General features: G+C 38.0%; 1 protein-coding gene across 1 annotated transcript in view; it reads right to left on the reverse strand.

Moving 5' to 3' along the window:
- Positions 1-22515, reverse strand: part of LOC126284346 (la1-like protein 13) — a 46996-nt gene extending 24481 nt beyond the window's left edge. The window contains exons 1-2 of the mRNA XM_049983201.1: positions 22377-22515; positions 12133-12265 (exon numbers count right to left, since the gene is read on the reverse strand). Coding sequence (XP_049839158.1) covers positions 12133-12265; positions 22377-22479 — 236 coding nt within the window. The 5' untranslated portion in view covers positions 22480-22515. The remainder of the gene's footprint in view (positions 1-12132; positions 12266-22376) is intronic.
- Positions 22516-22713: the final 198 nt, after the last annotated feature.

The raw sequence follows: 22713 nt of genomic DNA on the forward strand, positions 1-22713 counted from the left end.
GTTTGTGTCTCTATCAACATACCAATGCTTTCGTTTGGTAAGTTACATCATATTTGTTTTTAGATATATTTTTCCCACATGGAATGTTTCCCTCTATTATATTTATATCATTATTGTTTAATAAAACAGTACTTTAGCTCATATTATGTAAGTTCATTTTCTCCTTGTTTAAATAAAATAATATTAAACTGTGATTTTGATCATACATGACTTACCTTGGTACCATAAGGAAAGCTATTCTTGTTATGTGTATAAAGTGCACTGTGCACCCGCTCGTGTTATGAAAAATAGCACGCCCACTCGAGGGTTAACAAACAAGACAGTGTGATTGACGACGAAGCTGTAGAGGTTAAGTTGTTAAATGAACAGGAGGACGTAAGTGCAACTGGTTCTGTAGTGGTAATGATCACGAATCAAACATTGGCTACATTATTTACCATAGTCAGTGTCCAAATTTGAAACCACGTGTTTCAGCTAGTGTAGCAAACGAGTACGTCGACACCGAGGACAGTCAACAACTGAAGAAATAAAAGTGGGTGGAACCAGGACAATGTGTTGTGTGTGTCTTTTGGAGGGGTGTGCTTTGACATCTGTATACAGTAGTTTAGGCAGGAGAATTTATGTGTTGTACTGTGAAACGTAGCCAAATGTGTAAGTTGGGGCATCCACCATTGAAGTTATTTACACTGACCAATCACAAAGAAGTAGCTTATTTGCCATTGGTTCAAGTTAGCATATTAGGGTGAACTTTGAATCTAACAGCTATCAAAGGACATGATCTTTGTTTACATGCCACTTAATATCATATTTCCATTTATTCATGTTTAGATGCAAGTTTATCTGAGTTTAACTGTTACTGGTAAGCAAAATTACAGTATACTGTGCACTTATTTGTCAAATTAACTTCAGAGTGTTTTACTGTTTTTCACTATCAAAGGATTTTATTATCAGAATTTAACAGGATTGGGAAACTTCTCATACATTTTGAAGTTTTTGGAAGTAAAATGGTTTCTTGGGGTTTATGCAATATTAATTTACTTTGTGCTGTTTTTCTTTAAAGATTTTCTGATCTCAAATTCACAATCATAGTAAATATCCAGGAACTGTTTTCTTCACATATGTCAACAGTGTAGTGACAGAACAGTATTATGTGGATGCTGTTTATTTGAATCTGCAGAATTCGGATCCAAATTTCGAAATTTTGCAATAGGAGATATTTGTTTGGTGGTGTTGTCTATTCAGCAAATACAATAAATATGCTGAGGAAAGAGGACGAGCGAGTAGCTAGTTTCAAGGTGTGGGGAGATGACCAAGATAAAAATGAAGAAGCTGAATTTGTTATAGGAAAAGGGGGTAAAGGACCAGATATTAAAGCGGAACCATGTATCAAAGGGCAAGCAGAGCAGAATGAAAGAGTGGAAAATATGTTAGCTAGCTTGTTAGCAGAAGTGACAGAAGTGTGTGGAAGGATGGAAGCTGGTAACAAAGAACTGGGTGGAAAAATAGAAGCTACTGATAGATAGAATCTCTTACTAACAAAGTAGAAGTTATTAGTAAATCTAAGAAGGTAATGGGGAAGGAACTCAAGACCCTAGACAAGAGATTTGAACAAAGGTTGAAGGGTTTTAGAAAGGAGTTTGATGAAGAGGCATTGGAAAGGAGAATTTCTGAGCTCAAATTCAACATCGAAAAAGATTTTGAAAAGTTTAAGTATGATGTGAAAGAGACATTTAAGGAAACAGAATTTGGGTTAAAGGAAAAACAAAAGTAATTCAGGGAAAGGGTGCAGGAAAAACTAAATGGCTTGGATGAAAATGTGGAAGCCAAAGCTAAAGAATGCAAACTAAGAAAGACATAGGTAAAGGAGTATTGTAATCAAATTGTTGAGGAACATAAGCAGAAAACTAAAGCAGAAGTGAAAGAGATTAAAGAGGCCACTTCTGCAACTGAGAATAGGTTAGGAACACCAGAAAAAACAGTGCTGGATAGAAATTGTACAGCTTCTGCTGTGGTGGTGCATGTGAGAGATAGTAGTAGCTTTAATAACATAGCGTTTGATCCCAAGAGGATGTACATCTGGTGTCTTTTGTAAATAGTTTGGAAAGTCAGTTCACAGCAGATTGGACAGAGAAAGACAAACTAAGAAGGAGCAGTGCTTGTTTACAAGGTGACAGTTTAGATTGGGGGCAGATGCACCCAATATAAATGGAACTTTAGTGGAATTCGAGTCAGCCTTTATAGGAGAGTACTGGTCCAAAGGGAAACAAAGTGATGTTATAGGGGCCTTTAAGACCACTCCAGAAACAGAGAGAGTATAAGAAAATATTGTGAAAGAGGGATTAATAAACTGAAATATTTGGATGGTACTTGGAGTGACAGGGATGCTATAGAGGTGCTACTGGGGAGATTACCTCCCTATAAGAGGTGTGGACTAATAAGGCATAACAACAACGTAAAAGATTTTCTGAAGCGAGTGAGGGATATGGAGGGAGGGAAAACAAATTGTTCATCTCATGAAAACAGAGGTTGTGAGAGGTATCAGGAAAACCAAGGGCAGATTAACAGAATGGATCAAGTAAATGTGAGAGGTAGAGGAGGAGGAGGTTGATTGGATTTTAGAGATAGTAACAGAGGTCATGATAGATGGGTAAATTCTCATGTGGAAAAAAGTACCCCACAACAGTAAGGGCCTATGCTGGGGCAGGTGCAGTGTCTGGGTCCACTAATGTTGCAAGTTGTCATGCTGAGGCAAGATGTTTAGTGATGTATAATATGGATAATGCTGATCATGGTGATAAGAGGTGTGAAAGTCAGAACTGCGAGGTTGGAAGGAAAGTGCCCAAAGTTACTTGTACAAATGCTGTAGAGTCAGAAGGTTCACGTATTGAAATGTTTTCTCATATGAATGAAGGAATTAAAAGATGTCAAGGGGCACAGTGAAATGGCGCAAAGGAAGGTAATATAATACAAATTGAAAGTCTTGAAAGTGAGTGAGAAGAAAGTAAGGAGAGTAGTTGTAGTGAAGAGGAAGAGCAAGTAATACAAGGAGATGCATATCTTTTATGTGGCAGTTTGCTGGACAGCAGTACATTGATAGATAACACTTTTATAGACCAATATAAGTTTAAAAAAACGTCTTGTCCTGTTGACAATAGCCTTTCTGATCATGGTGCTCAGCTAGTTACAGTATTTGACATAGCTCCATTCAGTAATTCAAAACTACCCTCCAAAGTTGAGCGTTCAATTAATGACTCAACAATTAGAAATTTCAGGGAAAATCTTCAGCAGTTAGACTGGGATGAGGTGTACAGGGAAACCAATGCTAATTTAAAATATAACTTATTTCATGATACACTTTTAAGAGAATTTGAAAACAGTTTCCCCAAGAAAGTAGTTAAATCTAATTATAAGAAAACATGCAAAAAATCTTGGCTTACTAAAGGAATAAAAATATCTTGTAAGCACAAAAGGGAATGGTGTCTAACAACAAGAAAGAGTAATGACCCAGAAACAGCCAAATATTATAAAAACTACTGTGCTACATTAAGAAAGGTTATTAAAAAGTCCTGAAGCATGTGCATCATGTCTGAGATTAATACCTCTGATAACAAAATCAAAACAATTTGGAATATTATAACAAGGGAGACAGGGCAACCAAAAGTACAGGATGACGGCATTACCATCAAAGCGAATGGAAACTTGACAAACAACAAGCTAGAAGTCAAAAACATTTTGAATAATCATTTTTTAAATGGTATAGAGAAAATAGGATCTAAATGCTCATTAGAAGAAGCATGGCAGTTAATGGAAGAGGCCTTACCCACAATACAACTGAAATTCCACCCACCTCTCTCTCTGAAATTAGGAAGATAATAATCTCTCTCAAGAATAAAAGCTCACATGGAATCTTTGACATTTCCAGCAGAATAATAAAAGATTGTTCCCAAGTGGTAAGTGGGATTCTTTGCCACATATGTAACAGCTCTCTGAAGCACAGTATTTTCCCAGACAGACTGAATATGCCATTGTTAAACCACTGCATAAAAAAGGGGATACATCTGATGTCAACAACTACTGCCCAATCTCTCTTCTGACTGCCTTATCCAAAATTCTTGAAAAAGTAATATATTGTACAGTAGCTTTACAACAAAATAAAGTTTTAACAAAATGTCAGTTTTTTTTCCAGAAAAATTTTTCAACGGAGAATGCTATATATACTTTCACTAATGAAATATTAAATGTTCTGAGTAACCGGAAGTCACCCGCTGGGAGTTTTTCTGATCTCTCAAAGGTTTTAGAGTTTGGAAATCATGGAATACATCTGGATAAGCTCAAGTACTGTAGTATGAATGGGACAGCACTCAAATGGTTTAAGTCATACCTAACTGGAAGAGTGCAGAAAGCTGAAATAAACAGTTCCCATAATATGCAAAAAACTGGTGGTTTCTCAAACTGGGGAACAATGAAGAATGGGATGCTGCAAGGTTCGGTCTTGGGTCCTCGGCTGTTCTTAATATATATTAATGACTTGCCATTCTGTATTCGCGAAGATGCAAAGCTGGTACTTTTTGCCGATGATACAAGTATAGCTATCACACCCAACAGATAAGAATTAACTGATGAAATTGTAAATGTTGTTTTCCAGAAAATCATTAAATGGTTCTCTGCAAATGGCCTCTAATTAAACTTTGACAAAACACAATATATACAGTTCCACACAATAAATGGAATGACACCATTAATAAATATAGATTTAGATCAGAAATCGGTAGCTAAGGTAGAATATTCAAAATTTCTAGGTGTATGCATTGATGAGGGGTTGAACTGGAAATAACACACTGAAGATCTGCTGAAAGGTTTGACTTCAACTACTTATGCTATTAGGGGGGTTACAAATTTTGTAGATATATCTATCAGTAAATTAGCTTACCACGCCTATTTTCATTCTCTTCTTTTGTATGGCATCATATTCTGGGGTAACTCATCATTGAATGAAAGTGTGTTAATTGCACAAAAACATGCAATCTGAGTAATTGCTGGAGTTCATCCAAGATCATCCTGCAGACACTTATTTAAAGAGCTAGGGATCTGCACTGTAGCCTCACAATATATATATTCACTTATGAAGATTGATATTAACAATTCAAACGAATTCAAAAGTATTAGCAGTGTACATGGCTACAACACTAGGAGGAAGGATGATCTTCACTATTCAAGGTTAAATCTAACTTTGGCTAAGAAGGGGGTAAATTATGCTGTCACATAAGTCCTTGGCCACTTACCTAATAGCATCAAAAGTCTGAGAGGTAGCCATAAAGCATTTAAAAGAAAATTAAAAGAATTTCTGAATGGCAACTCCTTCTACTCATTAGATGAATTTTTGGATATAGTAAGTGGGTAATGCCCCCCCCCCCCCCCTCACCCCCCACCCAAAAAAAAATTGAAAATGTTAAGTGTATGTAATATTTTGTGTTATGTAATATCTTGTACAGACAACTTTTATTAACCTGACATGTTACGAAGTGTCGTATTCGTGATCTATGGAACAAGTACTAATCTAATCTAAGCTGGGAGATAATACAGAAGGAGAAGGAAAATTTTCTGAAATTATTGAGGCAGAGACTTCTGCAAGTTCTATGGACCATGGTACAGATGCAAAGGAAGAGGAGAGAGTTAATGTATTTAACATCAGTAAGAATGAAGAGGTGACAACTTGTAATGAGAAGAATAGGAGATTGTGTGCAATTTGGAAGGAATCGGGATAGGATGTAAATGTGCAATTATGTAGTAGAGATTGGGAACTTGGCAGTATTGAAAGATATTTATTACATGAGGAAGAGGATATTGGTGATATTGAATCTGGGCAACCTTTTGTAAAATTAATAGCCTACGGTAGGGAAGAAAAAGCTTTATTGGATACAGGTAGTGAAATTAGTGCATTAGCTGAAGAATTCTACAGTTGTATGAAAGATGGTATTTAGGTTATGGATGTTCCTGTGTTAGGCTTAGAAATAATAGGTGCCACAGGTAAACTGAGTGAATTGTTAAGCATCAGATTATTTTAGAATTTGAACTAGGGGGTATAGATTAGGTACACAACTTTTTTGTGATGCCTGGTCTGAGTGTGGATATTATCTTGGATATGGACTAGTTAATGGAGTGCAAAGCAGAAATTAATTGTGGAGATGGGTTTATCAGTTTTGATAATCAAGGATCGGAAATGATGCTGAATTTTGAGGGTATGGTGATAGATAACAATAATTTAGTAGGACAATTGAAGATAAGAGTGATGCCAATAGGAATGGATGTTGGGGACTTAGAACTGAACCTAAATTGTTGTGATAATAAAGATGTAAGAGGAACAATAGAAGAGTTGATGGTCCAAATGGAAGAGGTGGAAGGGTTAAGTGAGCAGCAGAAGGATGGGCTAAGAGAAGTTCTACAGGTGAATAGAGAAGTGTTTTCAGACAAGCCAGGTAAAGTTAAAAGCATTGAATGCAAGTTAGATGTGAAACCACATGAACCCTTTGCAAGGAAACCTTTCCTTATACCATTCGCTTTGAGAGAAGCAGTACGTAAGGAAATTGAGAGGATGATAGAGTGTGGTGTTATAGAGAGAAGTAAAAGTGAATACAATAGTCTATTAATAGTTGTTGGCAATAAAGATGGTAGTCTGAGAGCTGTCATAGATACTAGGATATTGAATACCGTAGTGAGTAGAGAGACTGATCGCCCTGAGAATATGGATGGAATATTGCAAAAATATTACAGTATGAATTATATGAGCAGTCTTGATCTGACAGATGGGTACTGGCAAGTCCCACTCGCAAAGGAGTCTAGAAAATATACTACTTCTTTGGTAAATAGGAAATGTTACCAATACACTGTGGTTCTATTTGGTGTAAATATTAGTGTGTCAGTGTTCATTCGGGCCCTCAACCAAGTATTAGGACCAGAGTTGAGTTCCAAAATAACAGTGTATGTGGACGACCTGTTAGTTGCCACCAAGTCTTGAAAAGAGCATTGTAGATTGTTGGATGAGGTATCTCAATAACTTTGAGGAAAGTGGATATGGCCCTTAGGCTTAAGAAATGTACATATGTAAGAAAAGAAATAACATTCTTGGGTAGAATCTTGTCTACTGCTGGTATTAAGGTTGACCAAAGAGTGTCCACTTCCAAAGACTTTGAAGTCGTTCCTAGGTTTGTGTAATTTTTATTGAAATTTTGTGTCTGGACAAGTGTTCAACAACCCATGTTTAAACAAGCTGTTAAGTCCTAAAGTACCTTTTGTTTGGATGGATGAATGTGAAGCAGCATCTAACCATCTGAAAGAGGCCATGAAAGAGAAGAGGATTTTGCACGATGTGGACCTTAGTCGACCTTTTAGTCTGGGAGCTGATTCTAGTGGTTATGGTATTGAAGTCAACTTATTTCAAAATTTTGGGGATGATGAAAAGGAAGATCATAGGACAATTGCTTTTGCAAGCAGATCATTAATGAGGTATGAAAGAAACTACAGTGTGACCGAAAGAGAAGATCTGGCAACAATTTGGGGATTAAAAAATTCAGAGACTACCTGTGGGGAAACAAAACTATTATTTACACTGATCACAGAGCTAGTGTATTTTTTTTTAAGAATTTTAGGTTGAGGCATACATGACGGATGAGGTGGACAGTGTTTATGCAACAATTTGAGTTTGAAATAAAATATTTTAAGGGCACACAGAACGAAGTAGCAGACACATTGTCAAGGTTACCACTGGGAGAAAATTGAAAAGCAAGACTGGAAGTAGGTGAGGAACATGTTAAATTGTTCTATATAAAGGGAGTTTCTGGAGAAAAGAAAATAGAAAACATCTGCAAGTACATGAGGAGGTATCAGACTAATGATGAAATATAGAAAATGATAAAGAGGGACTTAGATGTGCCAGCTACTAATAATCAGTTGGCAAAATAATATAAGGTGCATGGTGGGATTCTATTTAGGTGAAATAATGAAAATTCAAGGATTGGAAGGTGTGTTGGCCCAGTGAGTACATAGATGATATAATTGACTATATTCATTTGAGTTTCGAACACATAGGAGCAAAAAAGTGTATACAAAAATTGAAAGAGTGTATAATTTTTGACAGCATGGTGAGGAGAGTAAACAACTATATTGAGATATGTGATAAATGTCAAACTTGATGACTTAATGGACTTGTTAGGTGTGGATTTTTATGGTATGATGACAAATGCAAAAGAAGGTTTTGCTTATATTTTGTAGTGTTGGAAGTATTCTCTAAATTTTTAAAATTCTATCCTTTGTGCAAAGCAACTGGCAAAGTGGTCTAGACTAAATTAGAAAAGGAAAAATTCATAAATTTTGGCAAACCAAAGTCCATACTTTCTGATAATGGGTCACAGTTTACGAGTAAAGAGTGGCAGGAAGGCCTTGCCAACCATGGAATCACAGTGATATATATATGTCAACTTACCATCTGGCAGGAAATCCTGCAGGACGTTACATGAGGGAAATTGGGCAAATGTGCCGTACATATTGTAGCAATAACCATAGTTCATGGGGAGATATTTTGGAAAATATTGAGGATGTAATGAATACCGTAAGTCATAACATAATGGGATTTACTCCTTATGAGATTATGAAGGGAAATAGATCTTTGGGTTTTGTTGAGGAGAAATTGTGTTTTCCCCACAGAGAGGAATTAAGTTGGTATGAAAAAAGAATTTATTCACAAGCTAATTAAACCTCTGAGGTCATTTTCAAAAGCTGCAGTCATTACACCTTTTGCCCATTTCATATGTTTAACAATGATTTATGACCAACACGCAAATATCCCTTGAAAATAACTTGCAGTAGGATTACTAGTGAACTTGTTACAAAAACTGGAAGAGACACAAAACAAAAAACAATTTCAATGTGCATCATTTTGTTTAGGTGATGCATTCCTAAACTTATGGTTTATGTATGTGATGACATGCTTACAAAATCATTCAAAAACATGTTTCCTCTTTTTTACACTATTAGCTTTCTGTGTACCACTATTTCCTTTTATGCTCCAATGTAGACAGTCTTGCAGATCTCCAAACACACCAGTAGTGAATGATGGGTGGGTTTTGTTGTCTGTGGAGTTGTTTGTGAGGGAGTGCATGTATGCATTGGAAAAATAGTTTTACATCAAATACTCCTTAAATCCCTTATTCATGTCTATGTACCAGATTTCAGTCAACTGTAGGTGAGTGGTTGTCTTTCCGAACTTTTCAATTGTTTTAAGTCCAAAAATTGTTGGTTTAGTATAATTTCTGATTTCGTAGATCAAAACTCAACAAAGTATCTTTTATTAATATCTTATGAAGCAAGGACCTATAGCAGTTCCACACTTAGCCATAAAGTATATTCAGTGAAAATTATACATAAAATAAATTTTCAAGGCAACTGTAATCAACATTTTAAGTAATCAAACATGCAGTGTGCAGTGCATTTGCTTTCTTCTGAATTCTGTAATTAACAAACCTATCAGAATCTGAAAAAGTCATAATATTTATAAATGTTGTAGTAGATGTGAAAGTTGGCTCCATAATTTGAGTCTGACAGAAATGTACAAATTAGGAAGCCATACAAATAAATGTAATTAGATAGTAAGAACAAGTTTAAAAACTTGTCAGGTGCGAGTGGGCCTCTTGCACTGAGGGCTCCGTACAAACTTAATAATGTTCATAGATAGTTCATCTATTCTAGGAATCAAGAATCTTGACCTTCTTGGCTTGTTATTGACATTGATACTGACAAATATTGATCCCACAGATTCAAAGATTTTTGGGAATGTTATAATCTCAAGTTTGATACTGGATAACAAATAACAAATGAAATATTGTTTCATGGGATATTATTAAAAATTTACAGTATTCAGTTTTTTTGTCTGGTTATACTGTGGAACATTGCTTCTTACAACTTTCTGGAACATAGGGAAGATAGCTGTAGGTTCCAATGAGTATCAGAATGTGTGACTTAAATAGGCTATCTTTTGATTGCACTGACTTAGGAGCTTACATTTATTACATTATGAAGGAAATATACATCTTAGTATACAACAAGAATTTCAACTTGATAGGTCTACCCGTTACTGAGAAAATGGGGTCTTAATAGACAGACAGACAGTCAGTCTGATAATAAATGACAACAAAGTTTTTCATGTGTTATAGTTACACATTTACAGTTTTAGGATTTTTCCTTTGATTTTACTGGGAAACCTTGATTTATACCAAATTTCATGATTCTAGGTCAACGACAAGTATCCTTTAGGTTTTCATGAGTGATTTTGTGGGTATCAAAATATGTGACAGAGATGGCCATACTGTTTGATGGCAGTGATGTAGAAGCTTCAATTCTTTTTTTTTTTTTTTTTTTTTTTTTTTTTTAGAAAAACCAGTGGCCCTATCATTTGATTGCAATGACTTAGAAGCTTCAATGTTTTATACTAAATTTGAACTTGATATATCTACCTGTTCCTGGGAAAAAGGGTTTTTAAGAGTCGGACAGAAAGACAGACAGGCAACAAAGTGATCCTATAAGAATTCCCTTTTAACTGACTGTGAAATGGAACCCTAAGAACTAACTCAAATTATTCTTGCAAAGGAATTCATCCTACTCTATATTTGTGCTTTTAGGTGATAATATTTGTGTATGAATGATTCAGTTAAGCAATCTGAACAGAGATTAAATATAATGTAAAAGTAAGTTAAATGATTGTTATAAATGGTCACCACACTGACATACATTCACTGAGTAAATGTTTTATTTCTATAAATTATCTGAATCATTCCAAATTTGGCGATATGTCATAAGAACAATCTGTTTTTATAGTCTTTGGTCTAATATCTGGTTTGATGCAGCTCTTCTTGATAGTCTTTTTTTTCAGCATAACAACTACAGTCTATCCACTTCCTCCCCTCCTGCCCCCTCTCTCTCTTTCTGGTTGTTTGTGTGTGTGTGTGTGTCTGTGTGTGTGTGTGTGTGTGTGTTTCTCTCTCTCATTACAGTTTCCCCTCAGTGTTTCCTGTTACCAAATTAACTACTCATTGATATCTCAATGTGTGTACCATCACTCCCTTTCCTCCTTTTAGTCAAGCTGTACTAAAATGATCTTTTGCTTATTGATTTGATTCAGTAGCTCTTCATTAGCTATATGATCTACCATTTACTTCTTTAGAAATATCCTGTAACAAAACATTTTGAATGATCCTACTAATTTCCTGCCTGTATTTTTACTGTCAACATTCCAAAACACTTTCACAAGATGTCATAACAATTTAATTTGTATTCTTTGTCAAGATAATTCTCTTTTTCAAAAAAATCTGTCTTTACTTGCTATTCTTTATTTATTCCATAGTCATTAAGTTTTCTGCCCAAACAACAGAACTCTTCTAATATTTCTCATGAGTCATTTCCTAATCGGCACTGTTGATCCATGCAGAGTAGCAAATAATGAAATTTTACTTACTGCGCATATGTTTTTCCAGAAGTGATTCTCTTGCTATTGCCATTCTGCATATTATGTCTTCCCAACTGCAGTTGTTTTGCTGCACAAATAACAAATCTCATCTACAACTTTCAATGTCTCATTTCCTAATTTAATAATCTCAGCAGCAACTGATTTAATGCAATTACTTTCCATTAGCCTTGTTTTCCTTTTGCTGTTGTTTGTCTCATAACCTCTTTTCAAGATATTATCCAGTCTGTTAAACTGCTGTTCCAAGTCCCAAGCGGTCTTGACAGAGTTACAATGCCATTGACGAACTGCAATGTTTTTGTTTCTTCTCTCTGAACTTTAATTTCCTTTTCAAATTTCTCCTTGTTTTCCATCATGGCACGCTCAATGGACAGGCTGAATAACATGATGGATAGGCTACAACACTGCTTTACCTCCTTCTCGATTACTGCTTACGTTCCATAGCTTTTGACTGTTACACCTGCTGACTGATTTCTGTACAAGTTGTAGGTGAGTTTTCACTCCATATATTTATCCCTAATTACCTCAGTCAAAACAATTACTTTCTGAAAGCTAAATGGCCTACACAACTTGAAATTTAGTGAGTAATTAACTGCTATAGTGTGCATACTAGTACTCACGAGTTGATCATGAGCTCGAAGCCACTGTCGGTGCTGCGGCACTGGTAGAGCACACACTCTCCTTTGGCAGGTTCATTGGCACCTGGGGCCAGCACCAGCTGCAGCTCTGGGTCATAGCACTTCCCGGGGTAATCTGCAGGGTATGAAACATGTAAGTGATTTACAAGTCATTAATTACACTGCACGGCAACTGCTAGATAACTATGACATATTCATATATGTCTGCAACTTACTGGAGAAGTATGAGGTATTCACATTTTTTGCTGCTCTGTCTGTCCTAAAGTTACTGTTGGAGGACAATGACAGTCTACCCAAGTAGTACACACAACATTGTTATTGTAGGTCTGTTATCAGGCAAAATATAGTCTAATTGATTTGTAGACCATGACTTGGGGAGGACATTAATAGCAGATGTTGTTAGGATTAATGTGATATTGTTGTGAATAGTGTGTAATCTTACTGGGGAATATATACAAATCGTCGCCAGAATGCTTAAAATTGTTGTCTGGTTTAATGACCTGTTTATCACCACTGTAGCAAAATCCCAATGGGAAAAATAAAAAGTATAACACTGGTCTGGTCTGTCTCTCCAGGACACTGGAGGAATGGCACCTCTCCCCAGGTCACCACCATACTTACTGACGATCGTCATGCAGAGCAGTGCAGAAATCCTTTCACCAGCAGTTGATGCTTCTTGGTCACGGCATTGCTTCAACTGCAGCCATTTCTGTTCTGGTGTTAATGGGATTATAATTCCTAGTCCAGTTGCTGCTAGACTAAAACAATGGAGTGGGATGACAAGTGATGTTTCACAGAGTCCATTACTGGTACTTGGATGACAGGCAATGACATGATAGTGTCAAATTTGCTTGGTGGATAATACATTGATTCTCCCTTGAGGTGGTCTATGTGTACTATAATCTTGAATGGACTGTGTACATCATGACAGGAGATTAGATATCTCAAAGTGTGTAATTAAAGTACACTCAACAAAATAATCTCTAATTTTTGATGTCTGTTTGTTAATTGAGGATATTTATTGGTTTGTTTTGAAGGCACTATGAATGTCAATTTCGTCCACAGCACACATTAATTTACTATACACTTCTCTACCTTACTTGTTACCTTCAAGGATACCTTATTGTTAAGGGTGTTATGAATATAATTTCTCAGATATTCACTAAATTAGGATTCACAATTCTCCCTTGTGTTTGCGTTCTCTCTGAATTTAGTACATCTACCTGTGTGCCTCAGTCAGAAACTTCCACATTTACCATACTTGAGTTCATAAATTCGTAATTGCATAATTGGTTTTATTTTGTGGGTGATGCACATGAATATTTCCCCTATATTATTGTCTGTTATTAACTATTATATGCTTCGGTTTATATAACTCTTAGGTAATTTCGTTTTGTTCCATAGAAGCAAATATTTTCATTAATCTCTACACATTGTTTTGTCTTCCTCTTTTTGAAAACGGAGATGATGACAGAGAACTTAGTTTCAATTAGTGATTGAGAGAAGGAAGACATGTCCTGTAAGCTGGCCCTCTATTATCTGCTATTCACAATTACATGTGGTGTAAATAATTTATTTATTTAACAAAGCGAGAGAAGGAAAGTTGCTACTCACCATATAGCAGAGATGTTGAACCACGATATGCATGATAAAAAGATTCACACAATCATAGCTGTCGGCCATGAAGGCCTTTGTCAGCAGTAGACACAAATACACACACTCACACACACATTGCAGTGTAGTTTCAGCCCTCTGAGACTGCAGACGTGTGTGCAAGTCACTCTTGCATGAGTGTGTGTGTGTGTGTGTGTGTGTGTGTGTGTGTGTGTGTGTGTGTGTGTGTGTGTGTGTGTGTGTATGTGTGTCTACTGCTGACAAAGGCCTTAATGGCCGAAAGCTATGATTGTGTGAATCTTTTTATTGTGACTATCGCGGCCCAGCATCTCTGCTATATGTTGAGTAGCAACTTTCCTTCCCTTCTCTCGTATTGTATGGATTTTCCATTGTTTAATTAATTTATATATTTAGTGGCCATACTATCACATTCATAATATTGGACTTTCCAAGGTACAGAACAGTATAAAATATTACATATTTACATCATGTACAAAATCTCATCATTGGTACCAACACATGTTTGTAAGAAAAATATTATTCTGCTTAATTTGATTATAAAATTATATACATACATAAAGATAGAATAAAAGCTAGCAAAAATCCTTGGTTGATTTTACTAAAACTATTAAATACCAGTACTTTAGTTAACTAGGAATAGTAACATACGGCTCAAAAGCTAGGTGCATAATTAGATACATACATGGATGGAAGAAGTTTGGTTTTAGTTAGGAATGGTTGAAAATTATGAATTTTTGTTTAGTGAGTTATGAAGCAGACCTACAGATCTGAGCAAAATTCCAGTTATTTGTTAATGATGCAGAAGCTGTTGTTCATTAGTAGATTTTTTAGTTCTTTTTTGAATGTATTAATGTTAGTATTTTTTTAATGCTATATGGAAATGCACTGTACATAATTTTTGTTTTGTAAACAGCACTGTCCTGATACATTGATTTTCTGTGCACATCCCTGTGATAGTCATCCCTGTTCCTTGTTTGAAAATTGTGGATCTCACTATTGAAAGCTGAAACTTGATGGTTTTTAATGAAGAAGGTGCTTTCAGATATAAATATAGATATTAAGGTCCTGAGTTTTAATTCATTAAAGATACATCTACATGGTGCTCTTTGAGCAACATCACTTTCTAGTCTTACAGCTTTCTTTTGGAGCTTAACAGACTGCTTTGCAAAAGAGGTATTTTCCCAGAACACTCTACCATACTTCAGAAGACTATGCACGTATGCATAATAAGCACTTAACACTGTTTCAGTATTGCAACAAACTTGTAGCACTCTTAATATGTAACAGTGCTTGCTTAATTTTTTGTTAAGCATTTCTACATGTTTTTACCATCTTAGGTGCTCATCCACCCATAACTCTAAAAAATTTATGTAATTTTTTTTCTCAATTTGGCTGTACGATAATGTGAATTTTAATTGGCCCTACTTTTGTTCCTTATATGGTTGAAGCTCATCCATATTGTTTTCTTGTCATTGACAACTATCTTTAAACTATTTTTCTGCCACTTCTGCTGTTTTGTCGATTTTTTGGTGCATTTCATAATCATTCTTCGCTTTTATAATGAAGCTAGTATCATCAGCAAATACTGTGGTGTCAGCTGTTGAAAACTGTTGTGGTAGGTCATTCATAAAAATCAAGAATAACAAGCCCCAATACTGGGCCCTGGGGCACCCCATAATTAACTCTTTTATATTCAGAAGGGTACAGTACACATTGTCATCCTCATAAATGTGTACTCTTTGTTTCCTATCAGTTAAATATGACTTGAACCACTTGTAGGAAATATCAGGGACACCATAATTATACAGTTTTAACAGCAGTAGATTCTGATTTATAAGATCAAATGCTTAAGAAAGGACCAAAAACAACCCACAGATTTGTTCCTTGTCCTCAATAGCTTTGTAAACAAGTTTTAGGAAAATGAAGAGAGTCGTTTGTGTAGATTTGCCTTTTCTAAAACCATTCTCTGCATTTACAAGAATTTTATTTTTGTTTAGGAAGTTTGGCATTCTGTTATACATTATTCGTTCAACTATTTTCGAAAATACACATGATAATGATAGTGGTCTGAAATTTTTAATGTTAAACTTGTCACCACTTTTATAAACTGGTACTACTGTTTACTGCTTAAGTTTACTTGGAAACACACCAGTGCACACCCGTAAATTTACTATTCTAACAGGATAACAAATGAGCCATAAGGTAATTAAAATTCAGTTTTGTGTCTTCTGTGTATTTTTAACTAATTGGTAACATATTTTCGTAGAAGTCTGTCCACAAATGAGAGATGATCAAATAGCACAATTGCAGTGTTTTTAGTTGCAAGTGGCAGGCTGGACAGAAAGTGATCACTGAATTTTTCATTGGGCAAATGAGATGAAGAAATAAATTTAAAAAAAACAGAAAGTACAAAAATTTAGTTTCAACGGAATATTACAATGGTCAAAATAAATTTTGCATATTTCTGAAACTTTACTACTGAACATTGTGATCCAGAAGTTCGTTACAATATCAATACAATGGTTTCTTTGTAATGAAATTCTAGTGGAAACAGTCCATGTTTTCACAATGAGGGGGACAGTACGTGCAGTGTATGGCAACCCTGCCATCCATAACCGCTGCAGTAACTGTGCTGTGTGTCATTACGCAAGTTGTGTGGTTTCAGGATGGTTCGGACAACAATAGCGTATGATCAGAGGCTTCGTGTATAGTCATTCTAATGCTGCAGTGAATGAGACAGGTGGACGGACACAGCGAATGTTGCTGTGAGTAAAATTGATATCTCGAGAAGCTGCAACAAGTTTCTGACTGCTGGATCAGTTGCCGATCGTCACAGAAGATGCAACAGGGGTGCAGGATTGATATATGCGTATAAGAGAAAGCAGAAAAACTATCAGGCATCATCCAACTGGGAACTAATTACATGTGGGGTCCCACAAGGTTCCATTTTGGGGCTCTTGCTTTTTCTTGTGTCAATGACCTTTCATCAGTAACATTACCAGATGCCAAGTTCGTTTTGTTTGCCGATGATACAAACATTGCAATAAATAGCAAATCAAGTGTAGTCTTAGAAAGATCAGCTAATAAAATATATATGGACATTAATCACTGGTTCCTAGGCAATTCCTTGTCACTAAACTTTGAAAAAACACACTACATGCAGTTCAGAACTTGTAAGTGGTGTCCCACGAGTATATGTCTAACATACGATGACAAGAAGATAGAAGAAGTGACAGTGTTAAATTCTTAGGATTACAGCTTGATAAGAAATTCAACTGGGAGGAGCACACCACAGAATTGCTGAAGCATCATAACAAATCTCTATTTGCAATACGAATTTTGTCAGACATAGGGGATATAAAAAGGAAAAATTGGCATTCTATGCTTACTTTCATTCCATAATGTCATATGGGATTATTTTTTGGGGTAATTCACCAAGCCAAGCTAAAGTTTTCCGGGCACAAAAACGTGCAGTGAGAGTTATATGTGGTGTGAACTCAAGAACATCCTGCAGAAGCCTGTTTAGGGAACTAGGGATACTAACTACCACTTCCCAATATATTTATTCCTTAGTGGAATTTGTCATTAAAATATATCACTTTTTCAAACCAACAGCTCAATTCATGGAATCAATACTAGAAATAAGAATAATCTTTACAAGGATTTAAAGTCACTTAGTCTTGTACAAAAAGGTGTGCATTATTCAGGACCCACATTTTCAATAACTTGCAAGCAGCCATAAAAAGCTTAACAACCAATGAAATTCACTTTAACAGAAGCCTAAAGGATTTATTGGAGGCCAACTCCTTCTCCATTGATGAATTTCTCAGAAAAACCTACTGATTTGTGTATACATATATATATAAGTACAATATAACTTCTGCACAATTTCAGTGCAGTAATGCGTTATATATATATATATATATATATATATATATATATATATATATATATATACTCCTGGAAATTGAAAAAAAGAACACCGTGAATTCATTGTCCCAGGAAGGGGAAACTTTATTGACACATTCCTGGGGTCAGATACATCACATGATCACTCTGACAGAACCACAGGCACATAGACACAGGCAACAGAGCATGCACAATGTCTGCACTAGTACAGTGTATATCCACCTTTCGCAGCAATGCAGGCTGCTATTCTCCCATGGAGACGATCGTAGAGATGCTGGATGTAGTCCTGTGGAACGGCTTGCCATGCCATTTCCACCTGGCGCCTCAGTTGGACCAGCGTTCGTGCTGGACGTGCAGACCGCGTGAGACGACGCTTCATCCAGTCCCAAACATGCTCAATGGGGGACAGATCCGGAGATCTTGCTGGCCAAGGTAGTTGACCTACACCTTCTAGAGCACGTTGGGTGGCACGGGATACATGCGGACGTGCATTGTCCTGTTGGAACAGCAAGTTCCCTTGCCGGTCTAGGAATGGTAGAACGATGGGTTCGGTGACGGTTTGGATGTACTGTGCACTATTCAGTGTCCCCTCGACGATCACCAGAGGTGTACGGCCAGTGTAGGAGATCGCTCCCCACACCATGATGCCGGGTGTTGGCCCTGTGTGCCTCGGTCGTATGCAGTCCTGATTGTGGCGCTCACCTGCACCGGCGCCAAACACGCATACGACCATCATTGGCACCAAGGCAGAAGCGACTCTCATCGCTGAAGACGACACGTCTCCATTCGTCCCTCCATTCACGCCTGTCGCGACACCACTGGAGGCGGGCTGCACGATGTTGGGGCGTGAGCGGAAGACGGCCTAACGGTGTGCGGGACCGTAGCCCAGCTTCATGGAGACGGTTGCGAATGGTCCTCGCCGATACCCCAGGAGCAACAGTGTCCCTAATTTGCTGGGAAGTGGCGATGCGGTCCCCTACAGCACTGTGTAGGATCCTACGGTCTTGGCGTGCATCCGTGCGTCGCTGCGGTCCGGTCCCAGGTCGACGGGCACGTGCACCTTCCGCCGACCACTGGCGACAACATCGATGTTTGTGGAGACCTCACGCCCCACGTGTTGAGCAATTCGGCGGTACGTCCACCCGGCCTTCCGCATGCCCACTATACGCCCTCGCTCAAAGTCCGTCAACTGCACATACGGTTCACGTCCACGCTGTCGCGGCATGCTACCAGTGTTAAAGACTGCGATGGAGCTCCGTATGCCACAGCAAACTGGCTGCGGTGCACAAATGCTGCGCAGCTAGCGCCATTCGACGGCCAACACCGCGGTTCCTGGTGTGTCCGCTGTGCCGTGCGTGTGATCATTGCTTGTACAGCCCTCTCGCAGTGTCCGGAGCAAGTATGGTGGGTCTGACACACCGGTGTCAATGTGTTCTTTTTTCCATTTCCAGGAATATATATATATATATATATATATATATATATATATATATATATATATATATATATTTCAGTGCAGTAATGTGTTTATTGTAAATAAGTATTATAGTAGTTGTATTACATGTTTGTTACCATATAAATAAATAAATAAAACTTTTTTAAGTTCAGTGCATTAGTATTTGTAAAATTACTCTTTGATATAGTGTTCATTAAAAAATGACTATCATTCCATTTGGGACCTGTGAAATGGTACATTAGCTTATTTGTTTTAGTTGTAAATATTTGTCATGTATTGTTGTTTTCTGAGATATTCCACATCCTGGAGGACCTCCTCACTACAGATCAATTGGAATGAAAGTAAATCTAATCTAATGTAATCAACACAATGTAACACGTCTATGACGGCAGTTCTGAACAGCTACAGAAGTGCAAGTGTCAACAAAATCGATACGAAATGGGCTCGATGAGCAGGGATTATACCCAGAAGACATCTCAAGACTTTTCTAAATCAGGTTCGGAGAGGAACTCGTGTCGCTTAGGCACGAAACCACTATGTGGAATAGGCAGCACAATACTGATATTCGTGTGTGTAGGCGACGAGGACAACTCCAACTGTGTCGTAGACAGCCACCTTTATCAAGGCGCTTCAGTCATGTTTTGGCGTGGAATAATGTATGGTTGCAGGGGACCCCTTGCGCCAATACATGAGAGGACGACTTGTGCGAAGTATCGGGACGACATCTTTACACGCGTTGTGGCTCCATTTGGTAAGCACGTTAAAGATGCATTCACGCTGATGAACAATAATGCACTGTTGCATCGTCACAATCTTGTGAAGAACTTCCCAGTGGAGCCTGGAATCAGTCAGATGGCATGGCCACCATATTCTCCCGATCCCAAGTGCATTGCGAATGTATAGTCAGTGCAAAAACGAGGGTATGCAATCGTTCTGTTCCATCGGCATTATAGAGGTCGTTGTCTAGGAGTGGCACAATATCTCACAGACCTATCCGGACAATCTGGTCAAGAGTATTCCTAACCGCATTCATGAATCTCCCATTACAAGAAGGCCCAATTGGTTGATAAAAAGTCTGTTATGCAGGATGACAGTGAGAAGAAATACATTTGCAATGGGATCTTTTTGTTTTGTTTTATCGAGTGAAAATGTATTTCTCTTCTTTGTTTTTGTTTCCTCATCACTGTACTACTTGACAGAAAAAAAAAACAGTTTTGTTTCCTATTATCTCCAGTCTTGACAATGAGCCAGTATGCAACAGTTGCTGTGACCACTGTATGTTGAGAATTGTTTCTTGGCAAACCTTTAATTCATCTTCGCGATGTACCCAAGAGGAATGCACTCTAAGGTGACGTACGTTTACCTTGAATGAAGCCACAGGTAATTGCTAGTAATTATGTGTGTGAATTATTTACTTATTCTTATCACCGAATTATTTACGAGAGGAAACGGATTATAATTTTAAAAGAGGTGACAGATTTAAACTTCATGTGCAGGTTCATGATCTTAAGTGAAATGCGTGAATTTCATAGTCGCTATTCAGACTGATCTTTATTTTGATGATATATGAACCTGCTCCGAATACAGTCGTTCGGATTATTTCCAATAATCAGTAAGCTTTTGCAATGCCAACTGCCGCCAGATAAGGTGGGTGTTGTTGTCATACTGAATACGAGAAATGGGAAGTGATGCACAGTCTTCGCTACTCTTGCGGAAGTAGAAATTTCGTGATAGTGCCTGGCAAGCGCTATTAAAGTTCTCACCTTGGGCGAGTCGAAGTCAGGACACTGCCACCTTGGGCAAGTCAAAAGTCGGGACTTTTTTTAAAAAAAAAAAAGATAGCACTGTATGTACTATTGTGTAGGATGAAATTGAGTGTTAATGCGTGCTGTATAATTTCTGTAAGAATTAGTACAGCCGGTGTTTAAATTTAAGGAACAGTCTACAACGGACTCGAATAAACAAATAAAAGGTGGTTGTAGTTGTGATTTTGAGTCCTGAGACTGATTTGATGCAGCTCTCCATGCTACTCTATGCTGTGCAAGTTTCTTCATCTCCCAGTACCTACTGCAACCTACATCCTTCTAAATCTGCTTAGTGTATTCATCTCTTGGTCTCCCGCTACGATTTTTACCCTCCACGCTGCCCTCCAGTATTAAATTGGTGATCCCTTGATGCCTCAGAACATGTCCTACCAACCGTTCCCTTCTTATAGTCAAGTTGTGCCACAAACTCCTCTTCTCCACAATTCTATTCAATACCTCCTCATTAGTTATGTAATCTACCCATCTAGTCTTCAGCATTCTTCTGTAACACCACATTTCGGAAGCTTCTGTTCTCTTCTTGTCTAAACTATTTATTGTTCATGTTTCACTTCCATACATGGTTACGCTCCATACAAATACTTTCAGAAACGACTTCTTGACACTTAAATCAATACTCGATGTTAACAAATTTCTCTTCTTCAGAAACACTTTTCTTGCCATTGTTAGTCTACATTTTATATCCTCTCTAGGTAGCAATCATATATTAAACGTGTAATTTTTACTAAATCGTCAATTTTCACCCTCGCTCAGAGACTAAACTACGAAGCCCAGCATCCGAAATTGTCTCAATTGTGAGGAGGCCCAATTGGTCCGTAAACAACGTGGTATGCAAGTTGACAGTGAGAAGAAAGTAGTGTTTGCAGTGGACGCTTTTTTGTGTTTATCAAGTGGAAATGTTTTTATCTTCTTCTTTTTTGTTTATTTACGACTGCACCTGGCAGGAAAAATCAGTTTTGTTTCCTGTTATTTCCCGTATAGAAAATAAAGCAATTTGCAACATTTGTTTTGGCCACGTGAATATTACATTGAGCTACTTCGTCGTCAGGCCACGGGTGGCCTACCGGGATCATGCGACCGCCGTGTCATCCTCAGAGGAGGATGCGGATAGGAGGGGCGTGGGGTCAGCACACCGCTCTCCTGGTAGTTATGACGGTATTCTTGACCGAAGCCGCTACTAATAGGTCGAGTAGCTCCTCAACTGGCACCACGGGGCTGAGTGCACCCCGAAAAAATGGCAACAGTGCATGGCGGCCTGGATGGTCACCCATGCAAGTGCTGACCACGCGCGACAGCGATTAACTTCAGTTACCTCACGGGAACCGGTGTAGCCACTGCGGCAAGGACGGTGAGTTACGCGTTCAATTATTATTTTTAATGGCGTGGCCGACGTCGGTACTCACCTGGGCTGGGCGGCAGCCTCTTCCTGGCCTCTGCCGCCTGGGCCACGCCCACCCCAGCCACCAACGCCGCCAGCGCCCACACCACAGCCCGGGAAGCGCGCATCTCCCAGCCGGCAGCTCAGCGTGTAATGGCCGGCGGGCAGGGCGGCGCGCGCTTTTATGCACGGCGACGGCGATTACCTCAGCCCCGGTGCTTTCCCCTCCTCTTGTTTTTCCACACACGGCCGCTCACCTTGACAAACTCTCCGCCCCGGGAACGCGCTGATCCGGCGACTTGTAAACCGATCAAGTGCGGCGGTCTGTTCTTCTCGGAATGGAAGGGAGAGTTCGTTATAAA

The sequence above is a fragment of the Schistocerca gregaria genome, chromosome 8 (assembly GCF_023897955.1).
Source record: "Schistocerca gregaria isolate iqSchGreg1 chromosome 8, iqSchGreg1.2, whole genome shotgun sequence".
In the NCBI taxonomy this organism is placed as follows: domain Eukaryota; kingdom Metazoa; phylum Arthropoda; class Insecta; order Orthoptera; family Acrididae; genus Schistocerca; species Schistocerca gregaria.